Source organism: Mobula hypostoma, chromosome 4 (genome assembly GCF_963921235.1).
Source record: "Mobula hypostoma chromosome 4, sMobHyp1.1, whole genome shotgun sequence".
Taxonomy (NCBI): Eukaryota; Metazoa; Chordata; class Chondrichthyes; order Myliobatiformes; family Myliobatidae; genus Mobula; species Mobula hypostoma.
The window spans coordinates 72105359-72117751 of NC_086100.1; the positions used below are offsets into that span (position 1 = coordinate 72105359).

The following is a 12393-nucleotide window of genomic DNA, read 5'->3' on the forward strand; positions in this document are numbered from 1 at the left end:
TAACTGGGCATCAGTTTCAGGTCAATGTTGCACTACAACTGATAACAAGCAATCAACCCATAGGTGCTTCTTGAAATGCTGAGTGTTTCCTGTTTTCTGAGTGTAATGGTAAAAGAGTAGCAATACTGTATTTAACCTGCCATGGTTCCAATTTGAGCTGAAAATCGAGTCAAAAATCAAAATTACACGCTCACCCTGGTGTGAAATACTGTAATTAAAGTGATTTATTGCATAAACGTACCACATGGTTAAGTTGCGAGTAAACCAATAAGTAATCAAGGTTAACAAAAAAAAAATGGACATTTGACACTGGGATCATTATCGATGCTTTCACAGATCTGGAACACAGCCTATTGAATACCTGTGCTTCAGTGAGCGTGCCTGCTATCAAGTTCAGCCCAAGGTCCCCTCGGTTTTAATCGTAATACAATTTGGGATAATCCGTCTGGCTGAAAAAAACAGTGAATACTAAATGTCTGAAATGAGACAGAAAAATACTGTAAATATTAGTGTGTTAATAGGTTCCTCGTGCTCTTACGCAAAGAATGCCCAGACATTTATTTTGTTTGTGATGTGCGGGCGGTCGTCGTCAAGACGAGGAAATAAAAGAGCACAGTTTCACTTTCGTTAGCTTGGAAACGGTGTGTGCAAGCGCCTTCAATAACTGCGAGAGTTCGGGGCTGTAAAGATGTCGTACAGTAGATACGCATGGATTGAAACGCCATATCGTGTTAACTCCAGATCTGCAATCGAGGAACGGCGTTCCCGAGGCACCGACCGGAGTCAGAGGAGGATCAGCGGCTCCTGGGCCCTAAACTACCCCCAAAGCATTTCCCGCAACTACCTGGACCGGGATTACACCTCGCAACATTTGTTCCATGGAAGCTACATGGGCGCACAGTCGATATACACCCCTCAGGTAAGGACAGAATTTGACCCCGCTTCTGCTTATCGCTGCCACAAACTATCTTAAAGATCCGGAGGGAAGAACACAACTGAGCTTGATGGCTCGCCAGCCTTAGATACCGTCTCCACTTCTCTTTTTCTTCAAGATATGTCGCCCTCTGGTGCATTTTAAAATGATAAAAACTTTGCAGCTGCAAACGCTGGAAAACTTCGAATTTGTTTTAGTGTATAGTTAATATATATATAGCAATGCTTATTTTGGTATGTTTTAATTGTTAGAGCTATATCCAGTTTAAATATACAGGATGTTTTCTGTTAGAGGAAAATCAAGTGCAAAACACAGTGTCCACGTTATGATTAAAACAAATTATTTAATGTTACAGCTGACCGTGTTCTGTGCAATCTTCACATCCCAGGCTCTTGACTACTGTCAGATTTCATAGATCCATTTATCACAGCTGTGCCTGGAGTTTGAGAATTTCTTCTCTAAACCTGTCTGCCTTGCTCTTCACTGCACTCCTCAATTATTTAAGACACTAGTGCAAACTTACCTGCCCTAATAAAATTCACAGGACTATGACTATAAAAAACCAAGCAGGTAAGGAAGTTTGTTTGGAGAGAGATACTAAGTTAACATTTCAAACAAGAGAAAATCTGCAGATGCTGGGAAATCAAAGCAATACACACAAAGTGCCTGAGGAACACAGCAGGCTAGGCAGCATCTATGGAAAAGAGTAAACGTTTTGGGCGGAGACCCTTCTAAATAACGACTCATTTAAATAGTTCAAGTCCATGCCCTCTCATTAAATGATTTGAAATTACTTTTTTTCCCACAGACCCTGCCTTCTAGCAATTCCTCATTTATTTCAGATTTTTGTTTTGGATTACCTGAATATTTCAGTACTTTAAAAAGATTGTACCAACATAGGAAGTGTAATAGCCCACGCTTAGATACTATTATAGAATCATAAGACATGGAAAGAGAGTCACTGGCTTACTGAGTATGTGCCCACCATTAAGAACTGATTTACACTAATTCCAGGTTTTCCTTGCCACATTCTAACAACTCCACCCTTATTTGATCAACCTAATGACTGGGATGTGGGAGGAACCAGAGCATCTGAAATAAACCCATGCAGTCACAAGTAGATTGTGCAGGGCTCCACGTTGCCAATGCCAAAGGTCAGGATTGAACCTGGCTGCTGTGATTCAGCAGCTACCAGCTTTGCCACTCTGCTGCCCATTTGAGAGTGCTACTGAGAGCTGTTGACATCTTACACACGACTTAATCTTACTCTGACACGCAGTGCTTAGATGATCTATTTACAGTAGGGCTCATTTTCCTTGACCTATCCTCGAAAGCTTTAATTCCCTCAGTCTAGCAACAAAAAGCCACAGATAGCTTGGCTTTATTTCAGATGGCCGCATGCAGCACAGAAACAAGCACAACATGATAACACTGACATTATGCCCATCTAAGTAAGTCTCATTTGCCACATTTGAGCCGTATCATTCCAAACCTTTGTGATCTGTGTACCTGTCCAGATGCCTTTTAGATCTTGTTACTGTTGTCATCTCCCAAAGATTTATTACTGAGTGGTGAATAATTAGATTAGATTATGAAGACACGTAGTCCTCTTTTATTGTCATTTAGTAATGCATGCATTAAGAAATGATACAATATTTCCTCCAGTGTGATATCACAAAACACAGGACAGACCAAGACCTGAAAAAACTGACAAAACCACATAATTATAACATATAGTTACAACAGTGCAACAATACCATAACTTGAAGAAGTCCATGAGCACAGTAAAAAGTTCAAAGTCTCTCAAATGTCCCACATCTCACGCAGATGGAAGAAGGAAGAAAAACTCTGCCTGCCATGCCGACCACAATCCCGTCTCTGAGTCATCCAAAAACTTTGAGCTCTGATCAGCTCTCCGACACCAAGTACTGAGCACCATCTCTGTCTGAACGATTCGACCTCAATCTCGGTCGCCAACAGCAGGCAAAGCCGGGGATTTTGAGGCCTTCCCTCCGGAAGATTCCCGACCACGCAGTAACAACAGCAGCGAACGAGCGTTTCAGAAATTTCTCCAGATGTTCCTTTGTGCTTTCACGTCTGTCTCCATCAAATCAGAATTGTCCACGGCCCCTATTTAACAGAAACGATATAATTTTTCACCGGAGGGTGGTGCACTCGCGGCGCGCTGCTCTCTCTCCTCTTATGGTGCTACTTATTTGCAATATGGTAAATGTAATTCATCTTTTTTAATATGAACCATCAACAAAGTTCAAAATACATTTTATTATCTCAGTATGCATACTTCATACAACCGTGAGATTCATCTCCTTATAGGAACAAAGAACCCCGATTGGACCCAATACAAACAAAAGAAGACCATCAAATACCCAGTGTGCAGAGAGAGAGAAAAAAAAATCATACAAACAGCAAAAGCAAACAAACAGCATTCAAAACTGCAGTTCACAACACCAGGCATCACTGCAGCTGATCTAGATGTCGCTTTCATTTGTAGTTGCAGGCCACAGCCTCAGACTAGCACAGATTCGAGCAAACCCCCCAGAGCAGTGAGCCGAACTCGTCTGTCTCCCACCTCCAACCCCGACCATTTCAACCTGGCCCGGCACTTCAGTTGTCCAAACCTCAGGTCATTCCTCGCTCTTATAACACTTGTATACAAAATCAACTTATGATTCTAAATAATTTATTTCAAAGTAATTCAACAATGATTTAAATTTTTATGTAAAAGAGGCATGATAGGTTTCATAATTGCACGTCTTTCTGTCTTCTTCCTTATATTACTTTGGTGATTCTTGCAGAGAACTCGCTTGAATCATGTCCAGGCTCATGAAGAAGCTGATCAACGACCACTGTACCTGATGGGCAACACAACTGACCAGTGCAATCGATGCTCAGCCTGTTTAGTGAAGACTACTGATCCAGTCGTCAGAACAAACACAAGTTCAGCAAATGCAACAATCCAAGACTTCGGTGTATGTATATTTAACAATAAAAGAATTACTAAATTGTATGCCTTTTGTTAACTGTTACTCTTCCCACAAATAGAACTGGCACCACCAGAGAAGCCACTCAAGTCAAAAGAACTGTGAAAGTTCACAGTCATGGAAGGAGCTGATCATAGCTGATACGATGAAGGGTCATCGGCCGGAATCTTTAGCTCATTTTCTGTAACCACAGATCCTGCCTCATTTGTTGAGTTTTTTTTTGCAGCGTTTTTTGCTTGTATATCAGTGTTGGCTGTTCAACTGTAGAAGTATAAAACTAAACTGATAGTCTGCTCGTTTGCATAATTGCATCGACATACATTTCATTTAGATGATTCAGCCTCCCAAAGAAGACACTCAGTTATGTGGCTCCCTGTCTATCTCCATTGCAATAGTTGCAGAGAGCTTTCGTAAATTGCGGTCATCGAAAATTCCAGTAAACAAAAGGAACTGTAGTCAGACTGTAGGACAATACAAAGATGATACAGTTCGCTTTAAGCAATGTTTTCAGCAATCTAATTTATTGTATTTAGATAAACTAGTAGTTATAGTCCGAATGAGGTGATCTCACTGTTTATTGATGCCTTTCTGAATTGGGAACCCACAGTATCAAGTGGGTAAGTACTGATTCATAATTAATATCATAAGTTTGTATGTTTTAACCAGCAGAAATCATGGCTGTGCTTCTGAAAAATGTGTTGAGCTTGAACAAAGAATTAGGAAAAAGCAAAATGACTCTCTAACCATAACATTTTCCACATTCCTGCCTTGCTGTCGCTGACCCATTCAAGTAAAGTGTTACCTGAGATCAATTAAAGATAGGCTTGTGATGAGAGTTGGGAAATACCCAGGCTATGGCATTTTGAACATCAGGCAGACTGCATGCTAATTTGGTTAAGACTTTTGTGGTAGGTACATAACATGTTAAAACCTAATCCATTTAATAAAGCAATGACATTTTCAGAAGCCAATAATTCAGAGATTCACCTGTCAGACGAACTGGGGAACCTATTCAGTTGTTGAATTGAGCAATACCATTGTTATTTCCCATGATAGGGGATGACAATTTTATTTTTCTGAATGAAAGGATGATAGAAAAATGGAGGGCAATAGAAGAGGGAAGGAGCAGGTTATTAGATAGATAACTATCACACTTGGTGATTAAACAGGTTATTAAAATCTACTTGCAATCGTAAACGTGATTTATTTTTTAATAGAACATCAGAAATTCTTCCTGTGTCATTTGGATCTCCTGCAATGTGGAACTTGAATATACTAATAATAATTATTCACTGCTATATTTACTGCTAGAACGTGGAGCTATATTGGAAAGTAATCTTCTTTCCAAGACATGCATGCAGGTTGCACTTGACTGTAGCCTGTAAAAATTATTACAAGTATTTTGATCTCACGATCCTTTACTTGTTGTTATTCTACCATTTATATTTTATTGACTGGTTTATCAGCAATGGCTTACTAGTCTCAACCTGTAGATAGAGTTGCATGTAAAATGACTCTACTCAACATTGATCTTTCTCAGGAAAGAAAATTAAACAGCGATTCAATGGATATTTCTACCAGAAATGAAATCCAAAGGCATTCAACAACAGGCTTCAGCAACCGTGAAAAGAACACCTTGGATGTCGAGCATGAAGAAAGGAGATCTACACGATACAGTGGTGATAGAAGTATGTGTGTGTTAGATGAGTAGCCTCCCTTACCATGCCTCATAGGTCCTCTTCCATACATACAAAGGACACACACGAAGCTAGAAACAAGAACAGAGTAGCTGGTCTCTCAGGCCTGTCCTGCCATTCAACGTGACCACACTGATCTACCTCAGGCTTCAACTCCTCCTCTGTGTCAGTTCACCATTGGTTTTAATCCCTGATCTATAAAACAATGAATTCCTATTTTAACTCGACCAGAAAACATACCTGCAGACTTGGAATAATCTCATCTGATTTTTATTTTTGATGAGTATCATTTCTGTGTATGCGTTCAGCACACTGTGATACAGAAGGTCATGATGCTTATTCATATCCCATTTAGAGTCAGTTGTTTAGGTTTGGATTGCAAATACTCAGTGAAATTTTACAATTGCTATAGGGATATGAGTTGCAGTGTGTGGTATTAAATGCCAGAATGTCACCATCACTCGTCACAGTACTGAAGCCAAGTGATGGTTGAACATTCATCTGAAGGCATAGATTACTCTAAAGCTTCAGGGTAAATGTGAGTGAGTCCATTCTCAAAAACAATTTTAAACAGTGTCATTATGTGCTTGTCCAGATGAATGTAAAAGATCCTAAATGTGCATTAAAAATTTCCAGTCCCAAAAGTATACCTCAGTAATCCATTTTAAACAGATTAATCAGTTACTTCATTCCTGTTTGTGGTAATTTACTGGCAAAGAAAATAATCCCCATTCAGTGGTGCTAAAACGCCTACATTGTTACACTCTGCCTTTTAAATTTACTCCATTGAAGACGGCATAATAAATTCTGGAGTCAAAGGCTAAATCGCCAACACTTCCGTGTAGTACTGTAAGGGTTACCAATTGGGAATGTTTTTATTAGCATTTGTTTTCATATTGATTATGTGTTTGTTATAGTGTCTTGTTTACTTTTGCCCAGTAGAAATTTGAAGGAACATATCATGAAAGGTAAGGGATATCATCATGTATACATCTAACAACATTATTTTTCGTAGTGTTTGTGGGGCTCATCAACACGGGCAACAGCTGCTGTGTGAATGTCCTTCTGCAGACTTTGTTTATGACTCCTGAATATAGAAACTTGATTTTGAGGTGAGTTCTAGTTTTGTTGGCCTTTGCATTTAGATCAAATCTTATCCTGTGCTTTAACTCAAGCTAGCTTTTGCAGACGTAATCAATACCCCTGTGTTTTAACCATGCACATATAGTGTCGGCAGGCTCTTTGGTCCATTGAGCTATCAACAAAGCATCCTTTATTGAAGCTGGTCATCTGTCAAACAGTGGCATTGGGTAGTACAGCAATGTATCAAAGATGATACCACATGGTACATTCAATTCTGAAAGGGCACACACATATAATTCTATATTTCTTCCCCTTTTCAGAAAGCTATGGGCCAATGCAAATCATTAAGTATTTAGTAACAAAACCTATACCAACAATTATTTACAAATTATAAAAGTCACTTCATATATGCACACTTATAAATTTAACCAAACATAAATTAACTTTGTCCTTGCTGTCTTAACAACAGAACTATAAAAGGATTTCATGGTATAGAATTTGTCAAATGTGTTCAGAAAAGTTTCCTTATTCAATATGTAGAAGTCGCAACTATACAGAGCACAATACTGGATCTCCTGTTAGGGATTGAGACAAGACTGGTGACAGAGGTATGTGTATGTATCTAGTGATCACAATTCCATTAGTTTCATGCTAATTATGGAGAAGGATAGGACTAGTCTGCGATTACGGTTATAGATTAATGAAAGGCCAATTTTGAGGGTATCAAAATGCATCTGAGAAGTGTGGATTGGGATAGGTTGTTTTCCAACGGAGGTCTTTGTTAAGTGGAAAGCTTCAAAAGGCAAAGTTTGGGGAACCTAGGTTATTGAGGAATATTGAGACCCTGATATAAAAAATGGAGACTGAAATCAGGATTAGGCAAGTAGGATCAGATAAGATGTTTGAGGAGTATAAGAAGTGCAAGAGAACAATTAAAAGAGAAATGAGGAGAGCATGAGTTTGCTCTGGCAGACAAGGTGAAAGAGAAGCCCAAGGGCTTCTATTTACATATTAAGAGCAAAAGGGAAGCAAGGGGTAAAGTTGGTCCCCTTGAAGATTAGCATGGCCATCTATCTGTGGAGCCAAAAGCAATAGATTTTTTTTATGTTTATTTACACAAAGTCTATAGAATTGAGGCAAAAAGACGAATGAGATCATGGACCATATTCAGATTATGGAAAGGAGGTGCTTGCGAATTAGAGTAAGTCCCCAAGGCTTGACAAAGTGTCCCCTTGGCATTGCAGGAGATTAGTGCAGTAATTTCAGGGGCTCTGGCAGAGATATTTAGAATTAGTACCAGAGGACTGGAGGATAGCTGTTCTGTTGTTAAAAAAGAGCTCCAAGAAGAAGCCAGGAAATTCTAGGCCAGTGAGCCTGATATCAGTTGTGTATAAGTTATAAGTTACTGGAAGTTATTCGAAGGGACAAGATATATAAGTATTTGGATAGACAGGGCCTGATTAGGGATGGTCAACATGGCATCATGAATGGTAGGTCATGTCTTATCAGTCTTATCGAGTTTTTTGAGGAGATTACGAGGAGGCTTGATGAAGGAAAGTTAGTTGATGTTGTATACAAAGCCCTGCGTAGGAGGCTGGTCGAGAAGGTTAAGTCACTCAGCATTCAGGATGAGGTTGTCAATTGAATTCAACTTCGGCTTAAGAGGAGTAGCCTGAGTGTGGTAGTAGTTGGTTGTCTCTCTAACTGCAGGTCAATGACTAGTGTTGTGCAATGGGTATCGGTGCTGGGATCAATGTTTATCATCTATCTTTCTGATTTAGATGATGATGTGTAAACTGCAGATGACACCAAGATTGGGGTCATGCTGGACAGTGAGTGTTTACAGTGGGATTTGGCTAATGGGCTGAAAAATGGCAAATGCAATTTAATACAGACAAGTGTGAGGTGTTGCACTTTGGAAGGACAAACCAGGGTCAGACTTGCACAGTGAATGGTAGGGCACTGTGGTGTGTGGTGGAACAAAGGGACCTGAGAATACATAGCCATCATAGGTAGAGAGGATCATCAAGAGTGCTCATTGTCATTTATAAATCTGGGCATTGAATACAAGAGTTGAGATGATAAATTGTATAAGACAACTGGTTAGACCATACTTGGAGTTTTCTGGGCCATTGTGGTCATCTACCTACAGGAAGTATTATCACTAAGCTTGAAATAGTGCAGAGAAAATTTACAAGTCTGTTGCCAGGACTTGAAGACCCAGGTTATAGGGCAAGATTGAATAGGTTAGGACTTTATTCACTGGTGCATAGGAGAATGAGGGGAGATCTCATTGAGGTATATAGATAAGATAAATCCTAGCAGGCCTTTTTCCTTCACTTTTGATAAAGAACTAGTTAATGGTAATATTGTGCTTCCTTGATGATCCATATATAAAGTCAGTACTGCAATTTTGTTGAATTTATGCAGCCATCATTTAAAATGGGCAACACAATTTTGGGTTAATTGTGACTTAGCTGGCAAGCATTGTCCTGTTAACTGTCCACTCCCTTTTAGATATGCTTGCACCATTTCTCTAACTACGTAATATTACTTTCCTCTTTTATCATCTTTGGAGTCATAGAGATGCAGCACAGATACTGGCCTTTCAGCCGGCCATCAATGACCAGATTCCTGAGATTTTCCCTGGTTCTTGAAAAATACCCTATCTCTGCTTTTGCGCATTAAACTGTTTCTCATTGTTGGGTCATTTATTTTTCTGATAATTAATTAGAACATAGAACATAGAATAGTACAGCACAGTACAGGCCCTTCGGCCCCAAATGTTGTGCCAACCCTCAAACCCTGCCTCCCATATAAGCCCCCACCTTAGACTCCTCCACATACCTGTCTAGTAGTCTCTTAAAGTTCACTAGTGTATCTGCCTCCACCACTGACACAGGCAGTGCATTCCACACACCAACCACTCTCTGAGTAAAAAACCTTCCTCTAATATCCCCCTTGAACTTCCCACCCCTTACCTTAAAGCCATGTCCTCTTGTATTGAGCAGTGGTGCCCTGGGGAAGAGGCGCTGGCTATCCACTCTATCTATTCCTCTTATTATCTTGTACACCTCTATCATGTCTCCTCTCATCCTCCTTCTCTCCAAATAATAGTGACTATAATAAATTCACTATAATAGTGAACCTTACATGTCACAAAGACATGGATTATAAGCAGAAGCAGAAATGCACTAACCACTCTTGAGTACTATCCACTCTATCTATTCCTCTTAATAGCTTGTATACCTTTATCATGTCTCCTCTCATCCTGCTTCTCTCCAAAGAGTAAAGTCCTAGCTCCCTTAATCTCTGATCATAATGCATACTTTCTAAACCAGGCAGCATCCTGGTAGATCTCCTCTGTACCCTTTCCAATGCTTCCACATCCTTCCTATAGTGAGGTGACCAGAACTGGATACAATACTCCAAGTGTGGCCTAACCAGAGTTTTATAGAGCTGCATCATTACATCGCGACTCTTAAACTCTATCCCTCGACTTATGAAAGCTAACACCCCATAAGCTTTCTTAACTACCCTATCCACCTGTGAGGCAACTTTCAGGGATCTGTGGACATGTACCCCGAGATCCCTCTACTCCTCCACACTACCAAGTATCCTGCCATTTACTTTGTACTCTGCCTTGGAGTTTGTCCTTCCAAAGTGTACCACCTCCCACTTCTCCGGGTTGAACTCCATCTGTCACTTCTCAGCCAACATCTGCATCCTATCAATGTCTCTCTGCAACCTTCGACAATCTTCTATACTATCTATAACACCACCAACCTTTGTGTCGTCTGCAAACTTGCCAACCCACCCTTCTACCCCCACATCCAGGTCGTTAATAAAAATCACGAAAAGTAGAGGACCCAGAACAGATCCTTGTGGGACACCACTAGTCACAATCCTCCAATCTGAATGTACTCCCTCCACCACCACCCTCTGCCTTCTGCAGGCAAGCCAATTCTGAATCCACCTAGCCAAACTTCCCTGGATCCCATGCCTTCTAACTTTCTGAATAAGCCTACCGTGTGGAACCTTGTCAAATGCCTTACTAAAATCCATATAGATCACATCCACTGCACTACCCTCATCTATATGCCTGGTCACCTCCTCAAAGAACTCTATCAGGTTTGTTAGACACGATCTGCCCTTCACAAAGCCATGCTGACTGTCCCTGATCAGACCATGATTCTCTAAATGCCTATAGATCCAATCTCTAAGAATCTTTTCCAACAGCTTTCCCACCACAGACGTAAGGCTCACTGGTCTATAATTACCCGGACTATCCCTACTACCTTTTTTGAACAAGGGAACAACATTCGCCTCCCTCCAATCGTCCAGTACCATTCCTGTGGACAACAAGGACATAAAGATCCTAACCAGAGGCTCAGCAATCTCTTCCTTCACCTCGTGGAGCAGCCTGGGGAATATTCCGTCAGGCCCCGGGGACTTATCTGTCCTAATGTATTTAAACAACTCCAACACCTCCTCTCCCTTAATATCAGCATGCTCCAGAACATCAACCTCACTCATATTGTCATACAATTCCATAAAAAAATACAGATAATAAACTTGTCTGACTGCTAACACTGTCAGCTCCAGCTGTAACAGGTGCTGGGCAATACTGCATTCTACTGGCAGGTGAGATTTGGTAATGCATGTTTTGTTCTCCCTTCAGGATGTAATTCAACTTAGCTCAAGAAACTTGCAAAGGAATACAGCAAACCATAGTGGGTGCGTTGATTATCGTACCCACATTGTTAAGCAAATTCAGTGTAACAACGAAATACTTAACTAAAAGACTATAAACACAATCTGTTCTTTAGAACCTTGGAGTGATTATAATGTGGTCTCTTTCTTCTGCTCTGCTCTGTTAACTGCGTGCTCTAATCTTACCCGATATTTCTGTCCTGAGATATTTTACCTAGTCCTTAGAAAAATGTTTCATTTGTTACTTGTCAATCTCTTCTTTGTCGGATGAATCCATTTCTTAATGAGCTTTATCTTGAATGAGATCCTTATACATATTCTGTAGAATTCTGTAAAAAAAAAAGTTATTTGTTACAGCAACCAAACCCTGTGGTTATTTCAGTCCTTTTGTTCTATTTCATAACCAGTATTTTGGCCCAACTTTGTTTCAAGTGCCAACTTAACTAGAGTCTTAATTAGTGTTCAGACTATCACATTCTACAAGCTTTAAACATAATCTTATCTCAGCACAAGATTCTTTTCAGCCAACATTATTTTTGATTTAACTATCATGCTTTGCTTCTTAACTTTGCACCAATTCAACAGAGTTAATACAACATTGAAACATTTAAGATACTTCAGGCAGGGAGTCCAACAATACTGCTGTGTTCTTGGCCTACCAGTATCTAGATCACTTTTTGAGCTGCAGATTTCAAATTCCCAATTTAAGATGAAGATCTACTTTCACAACAATAAATTTTAGGGCATACAAAAAAAATTGTGTAACTATTGTTGTTTATGCAAAGTAGCTGCACATATTTTAAATGAGAGGGCATAATTTAAATTGATGAGTATTGCGTAGTGACACTAAACCACACAGTAGTTTAGACAGCAAACGTGAAACCAAGACAGAACAGTAATGGCCAAGGTTTGATTTCCAATTTGAGGCTGACAATTTTGGTAGTATTCAAGCAGAGGTAATTGT

General features: G+C 39.9%; 1 protein-coding gene across 1 annotated transcript in view; it reads left to right on the forward strand.

The window, feature by feature from the left end:
* The first annotated feature begins 614 nt into the window (after positions 1–614).
* The window catches only part of LOC134345390 (ubl carboxyl-terminal hydrolase 18-like), a 55663-nt gene continuing 43884 nt past the window's right edge, over positions 615–12393 (forward strand). Inside the window, exons 1-4 of the mRNA XM_063045974.1 lie at positions 615–919; positions 3751–3924; positions 5477–5624; positions 6649–6745. Of these exons, the coding sequence (XP_062902044.1) occupies positions 689–919; positions 3751–3924; positions 5477–5624; positions 6649–6745 (650 nt within the window). The 5' untranslated portion in view covers positions 615–688. The remainder of the gene's footprint in view (positions 920–3750; positions 3925–5476; positions 5625–6648; positions 6746–12393) is intronic.